At 45.3% G+C, this 25,844-nt stretch overlaps 1 protein-coding gene across 2 annotated transcripts; it reads right to left on the bottom strand.

The window, feature by feature from the left end:
* Positions 1-583: 583 nt before the first annotated feature.
* LAMP3 (lysosome associated membrane protein 3) lies at positions 584-25,623 on the bottom strand. Of its 2 annotated transcripts, none has more exons than XM_037027610.1 (6): positions 25,536-25,623; positions 17,790-18,541; positions 16,812-16,940; positions 9,111-9,168; positions 7,028-7,198; positions 584-909 (listed from the first exon to the last, which is right to left on the bottom strand). In XM_037027610.1, the coding sequence occupies exons 1-6, from the start codon at positions 25,606-25,608 to the stop codon at positions 776-778; spliced, it is 1,317 nt and encodes a 438-aa protein (XP_036883505.1). In that variant the 5' UTR covers positions 25,609-25,623; the 3' UTR covers positions 584-775. The 2 variants fall into 2 exon arrangements, with proteins under 2 accessions (XP_036883505.1, XP_036883504.1); XM_037027609.1 differs by lacking the exon at positions 584-909 and adding an exon at positions 4,896-5,682.
* Positions 25,624-25,844: the final 221 nt, after the last annotated feature.

The following is a 25,844-nucleotide window of genomic DNA, read 5'->3' as shown; positions in this document are numbered from 1 at the left end:
TGTGAGTCATGAGAATGAAATGATATAGCTACACAAGTTATGTAAACTGCTTTGTCTAGTGTCTAGTACGTATATGCTCAATAATCAAGGGTCATCATTGTTGTCTCTGGCTTATCATTCAGTTCTGTTGTCCATAGCCACCTAATTCTTGGTCTTCAGCAATTCTGGGGCAGGAATAATCAGATAAAAAATAAAAGCTGAGTTGTTCCTCTTGTTGCTGTCAGACCAAAAACCTAGGCTTTTCCTGTGGAATATTTTTTTTTATAATTAAAAAAAAATTAAAGTAGAACGGAGTTAGTAGATAGCCAGGCATGTTTGTCATATAGGACATAAATATTAAAGGATTGTAATACCATTTTTATAGACAAAGCACAGGCACTTTTTAAAATGGAAAAGATCAAGGATAAATCAAGTCCCTAAGGTGAAACCAGGTGGTGTTAATGACATTTGATGCTTTGGTTTATAAATTGGAGGAGTTTCCCACTTTACATAAGTTATATTAATTTAATATATCTCAAATATTGACTTTGAATGGTTAAGATATTTGGGGGGAAACTAGAAAATATTCTTAAACAGCTCACTAGATCTTTCCTAAAATAAAAAAAAATTTCAGAAATTGATGTTCTGCCTGAACTTAAATCAGAAATGACTTGATTTTTTGTGAAAGACGGTTTACATTGTTGGAAGGACCCACACTCTAAGGGAAGTCCCAGTATCCTGGAAACAATGAAAGAATTCTCTACACCCCATTGTGTTCTTTTCCCCGGGGCACCAATTAGATTCTCTGGTATCCAGACGATTCACGCCTGAGGCGGATTCCATAGACAATCAAACCCACGACGCAGAGGCCCAGCACGATGGCCCCAATCACGGGCAGCACAATTGTGTAGTCAGACGAACACTCGTCCACTAAGAGAAAAAACAAATACAATATAGGGGGTAAGGTTTGATGAGAATAGACCATAAGGCAGGCTAGAGTAGGAAGAATATGAGCTTTGGGGTCAGACCTGGGCTTGACTTTTAATTCCACCCCTAAATAACGGTGTGAACTTGGGTAGGTTATTTAACTTTGCAATTTCCTCTTTTTATAAAGTAAGCAACTAAAATGTAAGAGTGTTGGTAAATGAAGTAAGATAACCTTATCTTCTCAGAAATAGATATTTGATAAGATTAGCTCCAATTTCTTCCAGGCGTGATCTCTGCAAATGGTGATATGTTTACATAAAAGAGACCATGTCACTAGACGGGACTACACATGATCTCTTGAAAACATGTAATGCTTATCCACCTTACAAAACATTTCTTGTCACACTCAAAGTTTTTTTATTACTTTTACTGAGCTGAAAAAATTAGAAAATAGACCTATTTATTTATTTATTAGAGCTTAAAAGCAAAATTTTGTAAGTTAGTCAAAACTCTTTTTTCTTAATTCCATTAGAGAGTTCTTATTCAGTTCATTTAAAATGTAATTGGTCTCTCAGGGAGAAAGATGGAGGGTCCGGGGATAAAGCAGAGCTTGACTGAGTTCATGGAAAACCATATCTACGTCTTATTCAAGGGTAGAGGAGAGGATATGTCCATGAGGTCATTGTAGGAACCAATACTGAAATGAAATAAGGGTCACTACCCAATTCTCTCCTTAAGTCCAAGAAAAAAATCAGGAGGGGCCGGAGAGAGGGAATGATAATTAAAGACTCCAGAGAAAAATCCAAATCTGTTCAAGACAGAAGTTGCTTTTTATACAATATTTGATTTAGTAGGGGACAATATTTACATAATTATAATTATATCTCTTACTGATTTAATAATAAATGGAGATATAACCATAAAAGAGGTGTTATAAAGAAAGTAAATATTTTTTTAAAAAGTCTTTAAATTTTATCAATTGATTTTGAGAGAGAGAGAAACACTGACTTTTTGTTCCACTTATTTATGCATTCATTAGTTGATTCCTATATGTGGCCTGACCAGGATTTGAACCTGCAACCTTAGTGTTTCAGAATGATGCTTTAATCAACTGAGCAACCCAGCCAGGGCCTAAAAGGAATAAATCTTGTATCTGCCTTAGCAAGAATTTTAAAGCTGATAAATTAAGGAATTGTAAAAGAAGCTTTTAAAATATTTTTAAAAGAATTATGAAATAGTTATCATAAGAAATTGTTAAAATTAGTTAAAGGTGCTTTATCTTTTAAAAGAAGGACAGGAAAATGCTGTTTTTCCTGATAAACCCTTTTGTAATATATGATTATTTTGTTATTTATATATATTTTTATTAGATGTATATTTCTTAGATTTAAAAATATATACTGACTAGTTAAGAACTTAAAATGATTTGGAAAAAATACAGAAAAGTTTGAACAGAAGGTAAAGCATATAACTATTGACCCAGTAATCCCACTACTAGGAATTTATACTAAAAAATATATTCACATAAGTACATAAAGATATGTTACAATAATCTACATTTTATGAGAGCAAAATGAAAAAATTAAATATTCATCAAAAATTTTAAATGGTACAATCATGCAATAGAATATAATATAGATATTTTTTAAAAATGTGGCAGATCTCAATGTTTTTTGGAGGATGCACCATGTTCTTTCAATCTACAACTTCAGTGATTGATTTTAAGGAAACGTTCTGAAACCGTCAAATACATCTTCATTCTGATTTTGAATCCTCCACTTCAAGGGCACCAGTTGTCCTTACGTTGAATGGAGGGTAGTCTGAACAGCTGCCGCCCCTAACAGCTTCTTTGGAATGTTATAATGTGAATTTCGTCGGCATTAACCGGTTATGTCAGTCATTTTCTCTATGAAGACAATTTCGTTTTCAGCCCTATGTATGTATTCTACCTCTTACTCTTTGTATTTGTTATGTAAGTGTGTTGCTTTGATATTCAATTTGTTTTCTAAGGAGTAAAATCACCTATTTATCTCGCTCTTCCATTATAATATCTCATCTGTGAGCTCCAGTGATAAGGAATTCATGTTCTTGTTAAGTAATTGTCAGGGGGTTCTCCCTGTTCCTTGAGTTATATTTTTTCTTTTTTTAAAAAGATTTTATTTATTTATCTTTAGAGGGGAAGGGAAGGAGAGAGGGAGAGAAATATCAATGCATGGTTGCCTCCCATGTGTCCCCTGCTGGGAACTGGCCTGCAACCCAGGCATGTGCCCTGACTGGGAATCGAACTGCAATACTCTGATTTGCAGGCCCACACTCAATCCACTGAGCTACACCAGCCAGGGCTTGAGTTATATTTTCTTTGTAGTTTATCAGATACATTCCTTTCTAACCCTTCCCTTCTTTAATTTGATTTAATTTTTAAAAATTATGATAAAATGTACATAATATAAATTTTCCATTTTAACTGTTTTAAGTGTATACTTTAGTGATATTAAGAAATTCTCATTCTTGTGTAACCATCGCCATCATCCATCTCCAGGACATTTTTCATATTGTAAAACTAAAACTTGGTATCCGTAATTTAATTTAATACTATGTTATTCTTATTGTTACTTTGCTGCAGTTAATTTGCATAGTAGTCACATCATTTGTTTTCATCTTGCTTATGCTTAAGCATCTCATCCGGACATTGAATTTCCTAAGATATCATTAAAGTAAATTAGGAACTTTCTTCTGTGTTTGAGATCACTTTATGTTTTCTGCTGAGCTACCTATTTGTTTCCTCTCTCTTTTTTTTGAAGATTTTATTTATTGCCCTGACCGGTGTGGGTCAGTGGGTTGGGTGCCATCCCACAAAGCAAAAAGTCTCTGCTTTGCTTCCCTGTCGGGACACGTGCCTGGGTGCAGACCATGTCCTCTGTTAGGGGCGTGTCAGAGGCAGCTGATCCATGTTTCTCCCCTCATTCTCCGTCTCTTCTCCTCTCTAGAAAATAACCATTTGTAAATACTTACTTTGATCATAAACCTTTGGTCTACATTCTCTTCCAAAGCATTCACACTCCAGGGTCATTTTATTTATTTATTTTTAGAGAGAGGGAAAGGGAGAAAGAGAGGAAGAGAAACACTGACTGGTTGCCTCTTGTTGCACCGTGACTGGGGACCAACCCGCAACCCAGGCATGTGAATGAGGATTGAACCGGACGTGGAGAGCAATGGCATCTCTCCAAAGTCAAGGCCTTTCTGTGAAACCTGCGTCACTTTGGGAAATACCAGGTCCTCACATCCCAGATTTTTCATCAACAGCTCCTGTTCTAAAGAGGAAGGAGGAATTTCCTGGCACTCTAGATGTTGTCCCGGGCTCTCCAAACCTTCTTAAAGCTGCTGCATGCTGCCCCCACCACCTCAGTTCTGGAAGGTGGAGAGAACTCACATACCTCAAGGGGAAGCCAGTACATGTCCTTGATAAACAGTATCTATGGAACTGTTGCCAACTTCTATAAACTTGTCGTTAAAAGATTACTTTTAATGTAGAAAAACAAGAAACTTCCTGTTAGTAAAAGCATCCAGAAGTCTGTGATTGTTAACAGAAGTCTGTTAACATCCAGAAGTCTGTGACTGTCCTCTTTCTCGGAAATAAAAATTCCAATTCTCCTATTTAAACAGTCAATGTAATAAAAAGCCATCAATAACATTCTGAGCCTTATTTTACTAAAACTTTTCCTCCAGATCTCAATCATCCCTCCCAACCAGGAATTTCCTGGTTCGTAGTTATTTTGGTAAATGTTTGCCTAAAAAGGGGAAGTGGGCCCTAAACTGGGTCTATCTACCTCTTCTGATGGGCAGTTCTGATGGTTCGTTTTTTTTGCCTACTCTCTTTCTACAATGGCCCAAATTAACAAATTTACAAAAATAGACTAGCATCAAAGAAAAATAGAGACAAAGTAGAAAAAGAACGTGCTAAGAAGGCAACCAACAAATGGTGAAGGAAGTAGAGAACTAACATTTATTGAGCTGCTTTTGTTTGCCAAGATCTTGGGTACATGCTTTACATTTCAAAAATGCAATGTCGGAAAGCTTTCTAGTTTCTAGTTTTTAACTAATAGTACATCACAGTAGTGTAAAATATGTCTTTTTAAAAAATAACAGTCTAGTAAGACAATCTGTAATTTAAGACAATCAAAACTTGGGCATAATCTAGGAGTTTAAAATCACTTTACAATGTATTTTGAAATGAATTTTTTTTTAAGACTGGGTATTGAGACTCTGAAAAAGGTGTGAGAAAAATCAGTGCAACTTGAAAATGTCTGCCCCACAATTCTCCCTCTGGGTGTTTGCTTTGTCCTCACTAGCACCCTACTCACGGCCCTGCCTCTTGTTCCTCGGATTCACAGCCAGCCCACCCTTATCAGATGTGCAGGGTGGAATGCAAGCCCTCCACCCTGCACATCTTAGTGTGGCAGGGCCTCCCCACACTAACAGAAGAAAGTGGAAGGAACTGCTTTGGATTAGCTGGGTTTCCTAACAGACTGGGAGGGTGGGACAGGCAACAAGAAAATTTGACCCCTTCACTTTAGGCTGAATAGGAAGCCAGAATCCCCAAGTTGTTAACCTTGCACATGCTGAAGAAGCTGGGGCTTTACATGCGTTCGTATCCTCTACTGGGCCTCTTTCTGGCCACCAGGCATGCTGTTAGCAAAATGACAAGCAGTCCTGTGATACTCAGACCCACGGCCACAGGGATTTCTCTCCTGTTTCTGTCACTGAAGCATTCATCTTCTGTAATTGAAGTCAGAGTAACAGATGTTACAGGCTGGCCACGTGATGGGAATGGATCCTGCCCCTGCCTGCCTCAGCTTCCCAGAGAAGGAAGCCACGGGGGTGAGGGAACTGCTGGGCCTCCCCGTGCTGCCTCAGACATCCCGATGGGCGCAGATGAGGAAGGAAAGGGCCAGCACAATGATCTGGAACATGTGGTGCTTGTGATCCCTTAAGGAGCATATGAACTTGTAGATACCTAGGACCCACGCCCAAGAAATGATGATTCAGTGGCTTGCAGGGGGGCCAAGTCATTCTGATGCAGCTGGGAGGCAGGTGCAACTTTGAGAAACATTGGTTTGGTCTAGAGGGTCAGAAGCAGAACTATATCTTGACTCCCAAAGTAGGGTAAGCCCTGGAGCCATGGTTCCCCACCAGAGCACATGGCCAAAGTTTTCTACTCAAACTCTGCACTTTTTAAAAGGGCTGCTGGACAGCCTGGGGCTCCTGACACCCAGAAACCTTTCGCTGGGTCCAGGATTTTAGGGAGGAGGGGTTGAGAATGTGGGGGTCAGGAGCCTACTGCTTGGGGTGATCATTCTCTTTGAACAGGCTGATATTTACACTTGAGTTATTCTGAGAGGGATGTTTAGACACTGAAGTTCAATTCCTGGACGTATGTAGAAATCCTTGTAATACTGTTTTCCCAGCAGAGAAAAGGGGACTTTTGGAAAAGTTACCCTGGTCCCCGCCCCCCTCCCCGCCAGCCTTCTTTCTAGGACCTGCTTCCCTCTGTAGTGGTTAAAACCCAAAGCAGAAGTTACATGGAAAGTAAAACTAACTATGAGGAAACTGTTTGTAATTGGGAAGAGGAGGACCAATAGAATGCATCTCTATCTTGAATTATGGTATTTTTGTCTTCTCCCTTTGTAAGTAGGAAAGAATCTATTCTGAAGTCTTGAATTTTAGGCATCACTAATACTCGGGATCTTAAAAGTGTTCTCTAAATACAGCTGAGTTTTACTGGCACTCACTGATTGATTTTGTGTGTGTGTGTAAAGGATTCTGAATACGTGTTTTGGTCAGGCAGGGAAAATGTATTCCACTGTGGGAGAGCAGTACACATGAGTGGGCTAAGGCGTCTGATTTTGAGATTGGTGTTGACTCATAGAGAAATGGTGGGAGGGAGGGTCAGCCAGAGGAACTTGACCTAAGAGCTCTGTAGAATCACATTGTTCTAAGAAGCTCATGTGATTCTTGTCCTTTAGGAAAAAAGCTTCAGGAAAAAAAAAAGTAAGCCACACACATACGTGAAACTACCCATGAGTCTCTGAAGTTTATGTGACATGATGAAACCTTAACTTACCATTTCCAAAGTGGTCATCTTCAAAATCAAAGGCTTGAAGTTGGACGTTCATTGTTTTCAGTTGCAGGTAGGCTGACAGCTGGATGCTCTGCTCACTCACGCACTTGAAGGAATGCCCAATCACGGTCTCAAACACCATCGCATCACTTTTCATGCCATGGTAACTTTTCTCTGAAAACACAAAGGTGAAATACAGTCAGATGAGAATCTCGGCGTGTATCCACTGAGTCCCAGCTTCGCTGGGTGGCCCGTGTCAGTCAAATGGCCTTCCCTTAGCTTTGGCTTTCTGAAGTTCTGCCTTCTCCTCGTAAAAAAATCACACTCTTGCCCTTTGGGGACTTTTCCCAGTGCTCCGCTTGGAGTTGCTACAGACTCTTGCATCTGCATGAGCCAATGTCCTACACGATGAACTGAATTGTCTGCATACACTGTTGTAGCATGTGTTACATCGCAGGGTGGTCTACTACTGCCACCCCCAGTAACACTGCGATGATCACTACCATGCAGTTACAACTTGTTACTCTTACTGATACCACCCTCATCACCTACATGAGAATTGTCACTGTGCTGCTGCTACTGCTGAGCCCTGCTTACTGGGGCCTGGAGTTGCTCTGTCCCCTCCCTCAGCCTCTAAATTAGTTTCTGGCCTTACTTTCCCTTCCCCTGCCTCTTGAGACATTACTGCCCTATTCCTGGCTAAAATTTGGTCCATGCCTAATGATAACGTTAGCTAATGCACGTTAGCTTTCCCAATATTTACTATTCCTGGCCTGTATGAGTATACTGGCCTAAGAGAGTTAATGTACATGAAAGTGAGCTATTGACTATGACATCCTACTTACATTTTACCAATGAGCATTGACCACATCCTCTTGAATAACATTACTATAACATAGCTGGTATTTAAAATAGACATTTCTCCACATTTCCATTTCTTGGTGCATGTCTTTAGTATAAGTTCCTTAATAAGACCATAAGTTTAAGCCAGTCAAAAGAGAGAATTGTGAAGAGGAGAAGACAGAAATGAAAACTCAGTGCAGTGGTTATCAATTTGTTATCTAAATCTGGGCTTCCCAGAGAACACGTGAGGCCTCTGGGAAACTCCCACTCTGCTCTGGGAGCATTACTTTTCTAGAAGCGAATGTGTTAGAAGTTCTCTCGACTTGCTCCACTCTGGGCAATTCTCCATATAGCAACCAAACCGAAGCTTTAGAAATACAAAATTGATGTATCATTTTTCTACACCAACCGCTCCAACAGCATCCTTTCACACTTTAGAATAAATTCCAAAGTCCTCACCTTGTCTGGCCCGCAGGCTCTGCACGCTCTGGCCTAGCTGCCCTTCAGACCTCGCCTGCTGCTTTGCTCACTGGCCCCCGCTGGTCTCCGAGCACACCAGCAAGTTCATGCCTTAGGGCCTGTGCATCTGTTGTTCCTGCCACTCAGAAAAAGGCCCCTGGGCCCAGAAGCCCCCATGTCTCTCTGTTCAAACCCCACCTATTCAGAGAGGCCTTCTTCCCCTGAGGGTTTCCTGGAGGCCCTACCTAAAACAAACTTCCAGTCCTCTCCACCCCTCCCTGCTTGTATTTTGCTCATAGAACTTTTTGCTACTTAACTGTGGATCATCATTTAATATGTCTGTTTATGGTCCTCTCCCTGCTTCTAGAATGTAAGCTCCCTGAGAGCAGAGACTACCCGTTTAGATAATAATGGATTCCCAATTTATTCAGGGCTTGGTACCTAGCAGGCACAAACTACATTTTGGGGGGGAACGAATGCATGACTCTAAGACTATAGAAGAAACTGCACCCTCAACAACAAATCTGTCCAAAGTCACTACACTCTTTACTGTTGCTGATAATGACTTCTGACATAACGTTGTCCAACCTCCTTCACGAGCAGACGGATGGATTGAAGTACACAAAGATGTAGTAAGTTCCCTCCAAATTATACATACCACGGGCTACTCTCTCAGTCTGTTTCTCAAAAGCAGCATCGAAGATTCAAGAATTCCCCAGGATCAAACATGAACTAACCAGAAGCAGTGTCACTCCCGGTAGAACAGCCATCTCGGGCTTCTTACCTGGGTTCGAGACCGTCAAATAGGCTTCCACTTCACTGATGTAGTAGGAGTTTTCATCCTACAAAACACCAACGTGTTAACCTTTGGGTGTTTCTGTTTTCACGTTCATGATTCTGGTGTATATGCTTTGTTCGGGCCAAGAATCCAGCTACTAAATCCTTGATATGGGGGTTTGAGGTGTGTTGGTATGGAGCCATCATTATGTTAAAATTTTTCAAACAAAAGTAAATGACCACACGATAAATAAATAATAACTAATGACTTGCCCCGGCCCAAAATTTCTCTACTGCATAGATGCTGCTAGAGTCCAAAATTAAAATTCCACCAGTACAATGTGAGTCCCTCCAACTGGGCCAAGTTTCCCCCCCAATAAAATGTAAACACATCTGGCAGGTGGAGGGGTTGGAGGACCACACATTAACTTTTTGTAATTAGTACCTTACTGTAGGGGTGCAAACCGAGGCCACTCCTCCTTAAGGCTACCATGGGTGGACTTTATGGGGAAGTATAAACCCTCTGGGGAAAAACAGTGCATGCAGAATTTTGTCTGCATTTCCCTGCGTAGAGCACCAAGTCCTTCAAACAGATGGGTCCATGTTTCCACAATGGTTACATGGGGGCACAGTGAGTGATCCTGGAAAGAAACAGTTTCCCCTGAGGTCACTAGGTGTCTGCAGAAAAGGAACCCAGGTGGTTGCGCTCAGAAATGTAAGAGTCTCCACATTTTATCCAGAATTTCAAATTGAAGTTCCTTTAAAGGTTTCAAATCTGGGCATTAAAGAAATTGAACAATAATAATCTTGACCAGATTTGTATATTATTTGTGGATGAAATAATTCCTTACACAATATAAGGGTTCCAGAAATACAGATCGTCTTAGGAAGGTAACTGCTACTGATACACTGAACTCTAGGTCTGATAATTCAATGAATTCATCTACTACACACTGACTTCTCACCTTGTGCCAGGGGCTGTAGCAGATACGTAGTATGCTGGGCCCTATTTAATCCTCGCCGCTATGAGAGGAAATGTAGGCGCCATGACTGGCCCAAGGTCATGACGGTAATAGGTGGCAGAAAGATATGACCCCATCTGCCTATCTACAAATACAACCTCTAACCTCTCTTACGTTCACTCTGGACCAGGCACTGCTCTTAAGTCCAGGGAGAAGAGTATGACCTGGTTCTTTCCTTTGAAGTGCTCAGTCTCAGGTCTCAAAGATTAGTCTGATAATGTGCCTGGAGCATACATTTTATTTTATTTTATTTTATTATTTATTTATTAAATCCTTACCTGAGGATATATGTTCACTAATTTTTAGAGAGAGAGGAAGAGAGAGAGAGATAGAGAGGCACATTGACTGGTGGCCTTCCATACCTGCCCCAACGGGGGATCGAACCTGCAACCTAGGTATGTGCCGACTGGAAATCAAACCCACAATGCTCTAACCAACTGAGCCACCCTGCCAGAGCAGATAATCCATTTGTTTTAGAGAGACACATCTATGATCCAGTTCCTTCTTGGATTGCTTTCACATACTGTTCATTCAGATTTTTATTTGGGTTTCCTTTTAGCACAAGAGATACCTGTGCCCAGGCATCTTCAGTGCCCAGACCCTACTTTATCCTGAGGGAAGAGAGGGTCCACTGAAACGTTTTAAGCAAGACAGTGACAGGAGAACAACTTTGGTTTCAGAAATTGCTTGGGCTGTAGTGTGAGATTGATTTGAGGAGCAGCAGGGAGTGGCGAGGCCCGCTCTGAGCCCCGTGGGAGACCGCCTGGAACCTCCACTTTCCTGTGGCACCTCCTTGATCTATCCTCACACAGAGAAGGGATGCTTCGTATTTCCATGGAAGTTTCACAGTTTACGAAGCATACGCTTTCACCTACATAGCGTCCTTTGATCCTTGCAACAACCCCTGAGATTATTAGCCCATTGTACAGCTGAAAACAAAGAGGCTCAGTGAAGTTAAGGTTCCCATTGTTTATAGGTCAGACAAAGCAAGATCTTGTCTACAGGATCCCACCCTACATTTTCCTCCATCAGAATGTGGTTATAGACAAAAATTCATTAGGCAAGAACTTCCTTTCATATTTGCTGAAATGCAGCTGCTTTACATACCCGTCTATTAGAAGCAAGACCGGTCACATGATTTGTGGGGTCTAGTAGAGAGGAAGATGTAAGATCTCTTGTTCAAAAATCGTTTAAGAATTTCAAGGGGCGACAGCAGAGCATTAAACCAAGCCCAGGCCCTCCTGACCGCACAGATCCCCCATTGCTAATAAGCTTCTCTCTTTGAGGTTACATGGTATATTTTTAATCTACTTCCTAGAGCTGAGATCTACCACGAATAAAAAAGAGAGAACAAGTGAGTGAGCTCAGCCCAGATAGCTCTAGTGATTAAAGAGGCTGAACCCTGAGCAGGCTGGTGGCTACAGAGGAGAGGGGCGGCGGGGCGAGGTGGGAAGCTTCAAGCAGGTGTTAGACTTAACCCAAAGCCCAAGGGAAATTACATGCCACACAGTATTCCATTTGTGGTGTCTTTTTATCTTTGATGCCCACACCCACACGGTCATTCTTCTCTGACAGGTGTTTTTCTTATTTGGGGTTTGGTTTGGAGAATGAAAAACATCTACCATGGCATAGTCTTGAAGGCACACTTAAGATCTTTTGTGTACCATCAACATTGACAAAAGGGTGCCAGGGACTCCATACAGCCATGTGCATTTGAACAGACCACTTGCAAAAGTCTCACCTCACTATTCAACAGGTGGGTTGCTGACACTGTGGCCCTGCACTGCCAGTATGGAAAGAGAGCTCTGCAACATCTCCTGGGAGAGATTCTAATTCCCCAAGGGACCCAAACACCCTCCTTAGCAAAGGACTGGCCCCAAGCCAGCCAGCCAGCCAATGGAGCCTGCTGAGGAAGGCAGCAGGCCGATGACTGTGGGCCCAGGGGCCTCTCCTTTACTTCTGCAAAGCGTATTGCAGGAGTTTCATGGTCACAGATGTTCAGGATATGGATTTTGCCTTTAACACCAATCAGGTCTTTGTCACTCAGCATTGCTGTGACTACATCAAGACACCTTTGCTCTGGATATAGCAAAGAAAGCTGAAGAGGCTGTTTCTCTAGAGCTGCTGATCACCTTTTTGGTGGCCCAGTTCTCTGTAAAATTTAGGATCACTAAATATTGATTTATTTCTTCATCAAATATTTGCTATGTACTGTGTACCAAGGTGGGGCTGGGCACTAGAGAGAGGAATGTGACTAAGTCAGAGATGGCAGAATGTTTGATGAGGACACTAACGGAGGTGGGGAAACTATGAGAAAGAAGTCTAGCAGGTTTCCCTGGGATGGAGGTGGGGGTGGGGAAGACTTCATGGGTTGAAGATAATTCATCCTACTTAAAGGCTGAAGGTGAAAGGGGGCTGATGGGTGGGAGGGGCCTTCCAGTTGGAGGGAAAACAGCATAAAATGCTTCTGTATTCTTGAGAACTTCTGAATAGTGGCCTCTGTGGTGTTAGCATCAAACACTGGTCACAGTTCTCAGGAGTCTCTGAGCTGAGAGGACTCCACAGGCCCCTGGAAGGTTCTAAGGAAACACGAGGTGGGTCAGCAGCAGCAGCAGATTGCCAGAACTCAGCTGGCCAGTTTATTGCGTAGCCCCGGCACACCTCCCTCCCCACTAGTGACTGATTTCTCCAGTGTCCTGGAGCTGCCCTGCCAGCCAGGTGCATAAGAAAAGGATAGTGTTGAACACAGGAAAATGAACTTCACACCAAGTTTCTGAAAGGTGTTCTTAAAACCAACTCTCTGGGCAGGAAGGAAGTTGGCAGGGGAAGGGAGGTGCATTTATCTTGCACCTGGAGGGTCTGAACAACTTTCTGCATGTCATTTTAATCACACGAGACACTGCCATAGAGAAGTGTTCATTCTCTTAAAAAGATGAAACTGAAGCGTGGGCCTGCGAACCACACAATCGCGGTTCGATTCCCAGTCAGGGCACATGCCTGGGTTGCAGGCCAGTTCCCAGCAGGGGACTCACAAGAGGCAACCATACATTGATACTTCTCTCCTTCTCTCTTTCCCTTCCCTTCCCCTCTAAAGATAAATAAATAAAATCTTAAAAAAAAAAAAGATGAAACTGAGAGAAATGAGAAAGTTAACCCCTCTGTCCTAACCCCACCATGGGCCAGGCGGGAACCATGCTTAGTACTTCCACACGTGCTAGTCTGGTTTGCTCTCACAGCCACCGACAAAACAGGTGTTGCTTGGTCCCATCGTGTGGGAGAGGGAACAGACTCGGAGAGAGAACCAGCAACTTGTCCACAGTCACATGGAGATGACATGGACAATGAAAGTCTTCACTGAACAACATCAAGTGACAGTTTAGGAGGCGGATTTTCCTCTATATATCTGTCACTGTGTTTCAACTGAAAAACATTACAAATGATGTCCATGACTTGACACTTGGAACTACAGCCTATATATTTTTTCATTCTCCCCATGGTGTCTAGTTCAGGACTGAGGATGAACTTGGTGCTCACTGAATTCTCACTGATAAATCGGTCCACGAATCAGGCTTGCTAATCACCACCCATGTATCATTCCACAAGCTGGCTGCTCACTTGTCTCACTACCTTATAACCAACATATACTCCTGTTTTCCAAGGCTCTCTTGTTCTCTAGAGCACTGGGTCTCGACCAGGTGATTCTGCCTGTGGGAGGGCATTGGCAATGTCTGGAGACATTTGGGGTTGCCACACCAGGGCTGGCATCAGGCAGGTGGAAGCCAGAGATGCTGCTCAACATCCCACAAGGCACAGGACAGCCCCGACCCCAAGCACTCATCTGACCCCAAACGTTACTTCTGCGTCTGTTGAGACAGGCTGGTGCAGAATGTAGCACTATTTGAAATGCGGCTGACTGACTGGTTGGGCCCATTTCTCTTGTGGAAGCAGCCAGGGAGCTTTCCTGCCCCTGCATTTCACACAGCTGGCCCGTTAGGGCAGAAGGTGTGGTGCTGGGTCCACAGCTGGAGTGTGGCCCACAGCTGTATTTTGTTTGGCCAGGAGAATGTTCAAACTTTCTAAAAATGTGCTGCCAACACTTAAAAATCATGTATTTTGTATAAGAAGATCTGAATTTTTGCCTTTTCTTAAACAATCAGATTAAGCCACGCTGGTCTCTCATTATCACCTGATAGAGGTGATGTGTAGAATATTTACCAACCGGCACAGGAGGGCAGTGCCTGCCATAAAAGATTGTGGCAAGTGCCAGGCTAGGTGCCACCCACCGCTTTGGGGGGCTGCCCCTCTGGGCAGTTCCCCGAACTCCCTGCCTTTTGTCTCCTCACTGCAGAGGCCTTACTGGTGGCCACTGACCTCTCAGGCTTACTCTGATGGTTTTCTCATGCAAATTTAATGGAAAAATAAAATCTTCCTTCGCACTGGTCTTCATCGACAGTGGGAAAATATTTTTACCACAAGATGAGGAAGAAGAGATAGAAGACCTAGGGTCATAGGGTACAAATGCAAACTCCTTCCAGAAATGCTGAGCGTACTCAGTTCCTTGCCCACATTGGGCATTACTCTATTTTTAAAATCTTTGTTAATTGAATTAACTAAAAATATATTGTTATTAAAGAAGTGAGAAAATAAAAAATCACCACCTGTTTCAAGGAAAAAAGAAATATTTACTAGCCTACTGCCTTCATTCATTAAATTCTATGCTTAACGCCCTGTAATCTTTGAATTTGTGGTTGGGGGGAGGTTTAAACCAGTTCTCTTTTTCAAGGCAGAAATTCCTCAGAAGGACCAAGGCTGCTGGGAACATTCATCTCCTACAAGCCTCTTTGCTTTCCTCTTGTCCCAAAGGGAAGTCACCTCCTTGGGGAACTGGTGCCGGGGAATAAGGTGAACTTGGTGGGTAAAACTAGAAGCAGCCACGGCGACTCTAGGGGCTGTGGACTGGGAGTGGCTCGCCTGGCTCCTTCCTGAAGGCGGGTGGAGGGAGGGAGGCCCTGCTGGGCCGTCCAGCTCAGTCCTCTGGAGGCGCAGAGGACTTCCAGAAAGACAGGAATTCGGCCCTTGGGTGGAGTTTGATCAAATATAGAGACCAGCCTGAAGGTGTCGGAAAGGCAGGGATAGGGTGCATCAGGAGACAGGAGTGTAGCAAGAAAAGAAGTTGAGGGCACCAAGGAAACCCCTGCTGGTGGCCCCGCCCACGGCCGGGCAGCCGTGGCGGTGGTGAGCCGCAGTTGGCGCTGGCGATTGGCACGTCCTCCCAGAGGTGGTCACCCCCAGGAGCAGCGGTCAGACCCAGGAGCAGAGGCCTGGGTACAATCCGGCCCCGAACTACGGCAGCAGTGCTCATATCTGTATCATCTGCCATTTTACTGAAGTGACTCTTTTAAAATCCCCGACACCTCTGTAGTTCAACCTCTGTCGTCCAGGGACAGAGCACTTTCTCGGCCCTGACTGTCCTTCGGGTGGAAGGGGTCACATCTTTCCCACTTGGTGCTGGGAGGAAACCGCTGGCTTCTCAGCTGCATCTCTGCCCCAGGGAGAGAAGTGCACACTGGGGAGCAAGGCTTTAAGGCCAAGCTAATAGCAGTGACATCACTAACAACCCCCTGTATTAAACACTGTGCTAGATGGTGTTCATATACCATGTTTTGTCCTCCCAAAGGTCCTATTAGCTGGGTGGACTTACTTCCATTTTATAGCCCAGGAACAGGCCTCCGTAGGTCCAGATCATGCAGCTGGTAGGTACTATGGCTGAGAGTCCATCTTGGTTTGTCTCACCTGAATTCTACACGTATCCAAGGTCTGCTAACTGTGACTCCTACGACTTCAGGGGTCACATTAGACAGGTAAGAAGGGATCACACAATTGCAGCTGCAAGGGTCCTCTTGGCACCCCCTCCTCAGCTCTTACTTGACTTGTATTTAAAGGCTCTTCTGGTCACGGTGGGGGCAACATTGTCTCCCCAGGACGTCTGCCCACTTCAGTCATTCCCATCACTCAGTTCCTGGTCATCAAACGTCTCCTTTGCTTGTGCTGGACAGTGCTGTTCACCGAGGAGGTCTCTCATTCCCTCCCTCCATTTCTCAAGTGGTAGAATAAAGTGCAGACAGTGTACATTGCCTGCCTGATGTCACAAAGAGAACCAATGACAGAATCAACTTTGCAGCCGAGACTCTGACCTCACGTCCCTGTTCTTTCTATTCTAGTCTGTTGTTTACACCCTCCCAGGATACCGTCTGGAAAACCCAGGGCCTGGTTAGTCCCTGGATTTTGCCTGCTGTGTTTGGAAAAACCCATTCTGACATTTGGTTTTGTTCTCAGAATAATCTCATTTCTTGGGTGTCCACTGGGAATTCCTCTAGGTCTGTTCACCGCTAAACTTCCTCCTTTGGGTGGTTTGCAAAGGGCGTCTGCGGCCAGATTCCTCGGGGCCAAGTCTCCCCTAAGAGGCATCCAAGGCCTTCTGAGCTGCACAGAGAAGGCTGAAGGGGAAAGAAGGCAAACACAAGATGTCGACACTTTCCTCCTCTCCATCTCCATGCCCCTCATTCTTATCAGAGAGCATCTCAAAAGGACCTGAGATCTATTTCCTCTAGAACTTGAAGTGGAGTGTGGGATTGCACCACCGGGCCCCAGGTGAGGGGCAGGGTCAGGGATGCGAAGGAGCTTACCTTGGTGAATGTGAGATTCACAAATCCGCCCTGGAAGTTCAAGAGAAGGTTGGAATTTCGGAAGCCACAATTCCCAGAGGCTTGGGTCGCATTGGGGTCAATGTTGAAGTATCGTTGAGGTGAAAAAACCTAAACCAAATAAAATAGATCAGCTTCCTGAGATATAGGAGAAAGTTCCAGCTCCAGAAGCCGAGACACAGACTAGTAAGTGAGCCTGAAACTCAAGGCCAGTGGTTGTTCACTCGAGAGTTTCAAAATCCCTGACTGACTGACGCCTCTCATTTCCAAACCGTCAGGTTCAAAAGATTTTTTGAAGGAGTTTTCCCACAGCAAGGAGCTCCTTGGCAGATAACTCTTGGCAAGTGTGTTCCTGACAAACTGAGCGGGATTTAATTTTTGTTAGGTTGCACATGCTGGAAGGCATATAAGCAAGGTTTGCTAGGTGATACATTTCTGCTTCAGGGGCAAAAGTTTTGTTCGAAATCATAAAAACTGTTCAGAAAAAGAAAGCACAATTTTTATGGCGATTCCTTGAGTAAATCAAATAATCTCAGCCTCACCCCCAGCCCCTCCAATCTTCTTGTTAACCTGGATTTTCCACATTAGCATCCCAGCTGGCTGGAACTGCGGAGACCATCTAATCCAAATTTCTCATTTCACAGTGGGTGGGGTAGGGCCAGGCTGGCATCGAGTCTGAACCCACCCCAGTGCTCCGCCCACGTTGGCTAAAAGTGAGGGGTGTGCATATTTAAATTTTTGGTGTGTGCCTTCCTCTCTCCAAGCAGACACTGTTGGCTTCTGTTTTGATACATACTCTAAATCAGATTCCCCTTTTAATGGAGCACCATGGAGTAGAGGTGCTCACAGGCACATGTGGCATTAAGAGACACAGGACGTGAGGGAGTGCCCACTCTGGGTGAGGCACATTCCGCTCGAATTTTTTGAAGATAGTGTTACAGGCCCACGGCCCCAACTTACCGACTCCCTTTCTTGAACCGTCAGCTCCATCCCCATCTCTGCTTTGATGCAGAGCCTGCTTCCATTTAGAACCTGATAAATTCCAGTCTTGGCTGATGATGGCTGAGGTGCAAGGGTGGGTCCAGGAGCCATGGTGGCGGGTGAGGCGGTTTGGGTGGCATTGTGTGCAGCGGTGGTTGTTTCTGAGGCCTGGGTGGGCTGACTGGGATTCTGACTGGTTGTGCTGATGTGTGACGAGGTGGACAAAGTTGCTGGAAAGGTGGTCTGGGTACTGGGTGGGATGGTCTTCCCAGCTGTGTGGCTGACAGTCGATGGGCTGGTGCCCGTCCAATGGGCTGCGGGAGGGGTGGTGGGGGGCACCGAAGCAGAAGCTGCACTGGGGCCGATCGTAGCCTCAGTGACTGGAGCAGCTGTGTAGGAGCTGCTGGGTGTGGTCTGGGTTGTGATTACGGTGTGGATTGTTGGGCCGGTGGCCAGGGTGCTGTTGGCAGTTACCAAGGAGGTGGTCATTGGAGGTTCTGCTGTTGTGTGTGTGGCTGAGGTCTCAGAGTTGGAGGTCAGGACAGCTGTCTCAGAGGTGAAGGGACCACTGGTTGATCTTGCTGCTGTCGTTTTGTGAGGCTCTTGGTTAGTCGTTTGCAGAAAGGAAGGTTTTGCTGTGGTCTGGAGGTTTGCTGCTGTCGTGGGCTGTGAAGAGTCCGTGACCCCCGGAAACCCTGTTGCTCCTACTTGACTGCCGTGTTGCAAAATCACTGCAAATTAAGGAACAACAATGTTAGCACGCCTACGGAGGGCTCCCAAGGCCCCTTCCCCATTCTTCGTTTAAAATTAACATGTGTATTTTCAGATTGGGAGGAACTTTACGAGGACATAACAGTTAAGTCAAGATCACCCAAGACTCTACGACAAGGCCACGACAGTCATGTTTTGGCTGTAGCCCTGTTTTTCACAGGGGTGTGATTACACTGCATCCGTCCCCTTTGTCTAGATGGGGTGCAGCCCTGGCACACCAGGTGACCCTGCTCCACAAGATATCAGTGTCAATGCCTCCTCATTCCCGTCTTCCAGTGTGAATCCCGACAGGCCCTGGGAGAGGGAGCTCCTGGGAAGAGCGCTGCTGTGGTGGCCTGTGCGAGCTGGGACAGTGTGGATGACGGGGAGAGAGGGAGACAGTTGTATTCTTCGCACAAAATCATAGAGTTCCAGATTCAAAAGTGGTCTTAAAGATCATCTAGTCCAAACCCTAATTTGATCTGTGAATTAGGCCTATGAGTATTTGCCATTTGTTCTTCTGTGCTTGATTACCTCCAGTGAGGGAAGATTCACTACGTTTCGTTTTTTGTTTACCACCGGTTTTTCTAAATATAGACCAGTTCCTGTCATTTCCTTCCTTAACCTCTTGAGTGGCCCAGCCTTTCTCAAGTAAGAATAAAATTAAGCGGTAATTGCTCTGATACACCCAGTGGGCTATCTTTCATGTTTTGACTTATACAAGGGTAGACAAAAGTAAGTTAAATTACCAGCCATCATTACTCCAAAGATAAATGATTAGTATGGATATGAAATAAGAAGAAGAAAAAGAAAAAGAATACAGAGAAATAATATAATAATTAGTAAATAATAATACAAGAACAAACTGTGTTTCACATGCTCACAGCTGTGAGCCTACTTGTGCCCACTCCGCATGTCAGCTCCGTGGAGAGCTCCCTGTCTTCCTGGTGCAGACCAGCTCTCCGCCCCACGAGCCCCCACCTCGGTGTCCTGTTTGTCGCCTTCACCGCACTAGTCACAACTCGTAATTGTATTACGGGGCAGGATACAAATATTGAACAACAAGCCTGGCAAGGCAGCATGTCCCAGCAGAGTACTGGCCCTGAGGAAGTGTTTACTCATCGATTTATTTGCTGATTGTACCTCTCTCCCACTAGACTAAAAGCAATCCAAGGTGGGAACTGTGTGTATTTTTTTCACCACCAGTGCCCATGCATAGAAAGTGTTCAGCAGATGTGGATTGGATGAAAACATAAACGAATGGGTACATGAGGGTAATAGGGTTGAAGATCTCTAGGACTACGGTAAGGCTGAAAAGAGTTGGTAAGCCAAAAAAACAAACAAAACAAAAAATGAAACAAAAAGAGTTGGTTTAAGTGAAAGCCTTCGTGGACCATTAAGCCATGTGTATTATTGTCACAGGTTCTTTCTTGGGCCATCCCTTAAGGGCAGAAGGCCTCTGGCTTTTTTTCAACCCACAGTTCTATCCTTGTCTCCGTCCAGGCACGCAGCACGCCAGAAAAGTGGACAAAGTGCCGACGATGTTCCCTGGGAAGCTGTGATCGGCACAGAGAGCGGTGGCTTCGTCTCTGCAATGCTGTGGTTTCACTGCATTGACCCTTTGCATTGGCGCCCACTGGAGCTGTGGCTGTCTGGTGCTGGGTGGCGATTCGGGAAAATACTGGGAAAAGGCAAAGGGGGTCCCTCTGTGTTGGTGTTTATAAAGTTCTGACGTTCATATCAATAAAAATCATCCCTACACTCCTTTACTATCTCCCTCTTTTATTCAATGATTTTAAGTGTTTTCTTTTCCCATAATAATAATAATAATAACAACAACCCATTCCAAGATACTGTACACTTACTATAGGTCAAGGGTCGACTTTCACCAATTCCTCTCAAAACCCTCTGGTTGGTACTATCTCGCTTCTGATATTTTCAGCTGAGGAAACTCGGGTTTAGAAAATTCTATCAGGTTAATCGTAATTACACGACTACTAAATTTTGGAACTGAGACTCAATCCCTGTCTGAACCAAAGCCTTCCCTTGGATTTGGGGATGGTGGAGGTGGTGTGTGTCACTGCAAGGAGTAGTGAGAGAAGACACAAAAGCAGAGGACAGCAGAATAGTAGGGTGTCTCTCTAGGGACCCCAATTCACTGAGCTCTCATATTGGTGGTTCTTGGTGAGACTTTCAAAGGCTCATGTGCTAAAATAGTGATTTTTTTCCAGAAAAGTTCTAACTTTAAGCCCAGTAGTAACACATAAATAATTTCTGGCACAGCCTTGGCTGGTGTGGCTTAGTGGGTTGGGCATCACCCTACAAACCAAAAGGTCACTGGTTTGATTCCCACTCAAGGCAGGTGGCTGGGTTGCAGGCCAGGTCCTTGGTTGGTTGGTTGCATGTGAGAGGCAACCAACCAATGTTTCTCTCTCTCTCCTTCTCCCTCCCATCCCCTCTCTCTAAAAAAGAAATAAAATCTTTAAAAAAAAATGATTTCTGCATAGCTGCAGAAATAACAATAACATTATTACATTTTTAATTAAAAAAGATTTTATTTATTTTTAGAGAGAGGTAATGGGAGGGAGAGAGAGAGGGAGAGAAACATTGATTGGTTACCTCTCACATGCCCCTCACCAGGAATCAGCCTTCAACCCAGGCATGTGCCCTGACTAGGAGTCGAACTGGTGACCTTTGGGTTTGTAGGATGATGCCCAACCCACTGAGCCACACCAGTCAGGGCCAAAAAGAAATTAGTGGTGACATTACATTACTTGAGACCACTATTAAAGCATCTTTTTTGTATCTAAATGTTCATTTGAATAACTGAAATGGATGCTACTCAATAGTTGTGGGTTCTATGGGCTGTAGATTTACTTTGTAACCTTCATCAGATCACTGTATGAGGAAATCTTATGCCCACATCACAGAGCTTGGAGCGAGATTTTTTCTTTTAAGATTGTAATGAAGATTGACGGTTAAAGTTGTATTTTTACAATTCATTTGGACTAAAACTGAGTTGCTGTTTCCTCAGTCAAAAACCCAACAAGAACCCTATTAAGTTCCTACTATTACTATGAAAAAAGAGAATTTACTCCCAAATGTGGTTTTCAGGAATATCTTGTAGTGAAAAGCAAAGACAGGTGCAGAGAACTCTGGGAGGCTGAAAACCACCTGTCTTTTGTTCTCTTAGGGAGATCATTAGATTTTTGATAAAATCCCATTGTGTACAGCTCGTACTTATGAGCTAAAGCAAATCTTCTCAACTGAGGAGCCCGCTCTCCAGAAGGGGACCCCTCACATGCCATTAGAGCTCCTCTCTCAGTAACGATGAAAGAATGCAAATGAGGCGGGGAGCACATGGGTCATTCACGGATGCACAGAGTCCCCAACGGGACAAGAAGACCCGTGGCAGACATCACAGTGTGTGCTTGGTGAGGAGACAGTATGGCGGGGTGGCTGGGGTGTTGGTGGCCACGGAGTCTTGGTATAGTGTGTGACTTTGTGGTGGACAGAAGGCTGGGCTGGCAGGTGGTCGAACCAAAAGTGACTGAAAGTGTCTGAGTGTGTTACAGATTGAACCAGTATGGGACATGTTGTCCTCATGTTCCTCTTCTTCTCCTCTCCGGCCCCTCCCTTCCTGTCCCATCTCTCTGGAGGACAGTGGGATGTAAAAGGTTGGCAGGTGATTAGACGGGAACACAACAGAGGCAGGTATGCACTTTGTTGTAACACAGCCCAGAAAGTGCATGTATTTCTGAGGTACTCAACGGAAAGGATACTCTCAGAAATACCCTGTTTTACTATATGCATATACGTAATCACATATATATGTAAAATATATATGTGTATATATATTCGCACATATATGACTAATCTTTGTCAAATCGGGTCATTGTTTTTAAATGAGACCTATGGTCTCACAGAGGTCAAAGTTCACTGGTCTGAGACCCACAAAGAAGGCAGTGGACAGAAGCCAGGGCAGGGCATAGCAACAACAAAAAACATAGCCCAGGAGTCCACACGCTGATTTGCTGGGCTCCCTGCCCCAGCTTCTCCTCTCCGGAATTCGGGAGACTCAGCAAACTGGTGCCCCGCGGCCTTGGCCCATCGCTGGTACTCCTCTAGAGGATGAGCCACAGGGAGAGGCACACAAGAAGGTTTTGGTTCCCCTGCAACCTGCAGGAGCAGCTGAGCGATGACTCCTCGGCCGAGCCCCGGCAAACCAGTGACTGCACCGTGGTGTCTTCTCTAGGTGTTTCCCGGACACTCAGTCCTTCCCCGATAGCCTTTGTCCAGTGTCCCTGCCACTCCCAGTGTGGCACAGAAAGGTAGACGCCTCCTGTGAATCCAGCTTTATGCCAGGCACTGGGGGGAAGTCTCTGTTCTCAGGGGCCCGAAACCATGTGAGTTGGACACACAAACGGACCACGCTCCTCAGGGTGACAAGCGTTGTCACTGCCGTAGGCCCTTGTATGATGCGGCGTGGTGTGAGGAACCCTACACAAGGGGATATTCCTCCCACAGGCAAGGAAGTAAATGGTGTCCTGGGTAGGAGGAGGCAGATATGCAAAGGCACAGAGGCTTCGAGCCTGGTGTGTTTGGAGAATAACAGCGGGGTCAGCATGATGGGAACATGCGGAGGGTGTGGGGGAGGGAGGAGAGAGGGAAGGGGAGCAGGAAGCAGGCCTGGCAGGTCTTGGAGGCTGCACTGTGTCTGCAGAGCTCAAAGGCACACAGATGGGAGTACAAGGAGCACTGCGGCCACATCTGGGACAGGGAACTGTGTTAGCTCCAGAGCACGTTCTCTGCCATGTCCCCAGGCAGCAGAAGCTGCCCCAGCTGGGCGCAGCAGGAAGCCGGTTTCTGGATGTGTGAGGGGCAGGAGTGTGCCCTCAGCACAGTTATGCTCGCAATGTCACAGTTTAACCATCGACTTTTTAGCAAAAAGGTATAAATCTTATCTCTGTTAGTTTTAACAGAGGGGATGTGAGATTCACAGAGAGCTCCCAGACAGAAGGGGCTCTAGCCCAGTGGTGGAGACTGCTGGATGACTACCCCGAAACCCAGTCTCCCCCGTTCCCTTAGTAATAGGACTATGTTTTAGCTGAGCACCTCCTGCCTTGCATAAAGAACCTTAAGTTCAAGTCCCCTTTCCAGCTGGGTGGGAACAGGTGACTGAATGGGAGCCAAGGCAGTAGAAGGGGTAGGGTTATGTGGGCCTTCTGGAAAGGCTGCTGGAAGGGAGCTCAATCACCTGTGTTTCTTCTCTATGGCTAGTCTGTGTTTCTCCTTGAACCAGCTTGCAACTCGTGTGTGATGGCTGGAGCTCCAGCAGACCTTAGGAACCAGGAGGAGACCCCTGGGCGCAGAAGTCACACATAGGATGGTGGGTCCACAAAAATGAGCCCCTACACCAGACTGGGTCTGAATCCCTCTGGACTTGTTTTCACATGAGAGAGAAAGGAACATTTGTCTTGCTTACTTAATATTATATGGAGCTTGTCTCTCATGTGCAGGTGAGCCTAAACTTTGACTGACACAAACTGAAATCTCCTCATTTTATCAGAAAGAAATTTGAGGCCAGGGAAGCAAAGTGCCTGGATAACAATTACATATCTTGTTTACCTAGAAGCTATGTCTCTCCTAACAAAATGTCTAACAGTCATCCCATCTCCAACTCAACAGGTGCTTCTTGAACCTGTGCAGGTGCAGCAGCGCGGAGCATGGACCGTGAAGCCTGACTTTCGGGGTGCATGTCGCATGGCTGCCCCTTGATGGCTCAGTTACCGTGAGCAGTTCCCTGAGCAGCCTCAGTCCCCTCGAGTGGAAAACGGGGCACCTTCCCACGCTTCATTCACTGAGTTCGCCTCTGAGAATTTGCAGCATTTCCTCTCAAACTGCATTTGTGTTTACTTAGCTCTCATTGCCTTTCTGAATCTGTCAGTCATCTGTCTGCCGTCGAATTGTCACGGAGGGTTCCTGCTGGACTGAGATCTTTTGCTTTATTAGCTTGCCTTCCTAAATGAAATGATGACTTCCCCCTGTGCCACCAAAAAAAAAATGTGAAACTCTACTCCTGAACATGTGGCACAAGAATAAACAGCCAGGAATAGAGCAGCTGGCCTGGCCCTTCACCGGACTTCCATCACAATCCATGTTGCACCCCTGTGCCTCCGTGTCCCCACTTGAGCATGTGGGCCGGGCTGTGCGGACAGAGCTAGTCCCTTCACATGCTCAGTTCAGCGGTTCTGGAAGGAAGTGTGAGTTAACCAGCACAGCTGGTGACAGCACACGAGACGACTCAGTGGTTTAGACAAAAAATGCTCTTGGTGAAAGCAGGGGTTGGGGACGTAACGTAGGTACGAAAAGCTGTTTCTCTGACAGCCTCTCTGATCTGAAATATAACAGGAATATTTTTAAATCTCTGATGTCCTTCCTGGCTGATGACTTTTGGAAATGGCACAATTTTTCAGACCACATTTTACTCGTCTTCACAATCCCCCGTGTACATGATACAAACACAGAGTTTCCACTTGAGAAAACAGGAAAACCAAGACATGAGGGGCTTTTCCCAGACCCTGTGGCAAGAGCCCCAAGTCCAAGCCCAGGCTCCATTCTCCCTTCTCTTAAATGTAAGTGACCTCTATAAACTCTCCCTGAGAAGGTGCCGAGATCCCTTTTGCGAACCAGGGACAGAGTCGCTTCCCTGTCTTCTGGGGTTGACACCTACTCTGCCTAACTCACAGAAGGCAAGTGCACACTGCTAGAGCTCTTGAAATAAATGAAGCGCATCCCCACGTGTGAGGTGACAGCGAGGAGCCGGCTCCCAGCCAAATACCCACGGTAACTGAAGCTACAACAGCCGTCTCCTGTCTGTCCTGTGTCGCCTTCATCGGTGGCACCAAAATGCATTTTAGGTTAAATAGAACCAGACACGGCAGGTCACTGTGCAAAGTCACATGTGTCACTCACCAGCCAGGGACGCGAAGAGCATCATCACTGGAGAGAGCTGCCAGGACGTAACTGGGAAGCCGGGGGCAGCCATGGACTCGCCAAGGGCAGGCGCTGCTGCTCTGCGCTGCCACGCTTTAGCTCAGCTGGGTTTTCTGACCTGCTGGAGACTAATTCCAGGGCAGGTCTCTCCTTCGAAGTCATTTACATAAGGAGAAGTGGCTGGAAGGCCCTCCCCAAGAGGTGCGCTGCCTGGGGAGGGAAACCACAAGAGGCCCTTGGGAGAGAGCAGGCGCTTTCATCTTTGCCTTCCTTGTTTGTGAGGGTGGG

This window comes from Sturnira hondurensis, unplaced genomic scaffold (genome assembly GCF_014824575.4).
Source record: "Sturnira hondurensis isolate 20B ecotype Veracruz unplaced genomic scaffold, ASM1482457v3 Scaffold0019216, whole genome shotgun sequence".
NCBI lineage: Eukaryota > Metazoa > Chordata > Mammalia > Chiroptera > Phyllostomidae > Sturnira > Sturnira hondurensis.
Note: the sequence above shows the minus strand (reverse complement) of the source record. Positions and strands in the feature narration are given on the sequence as shown.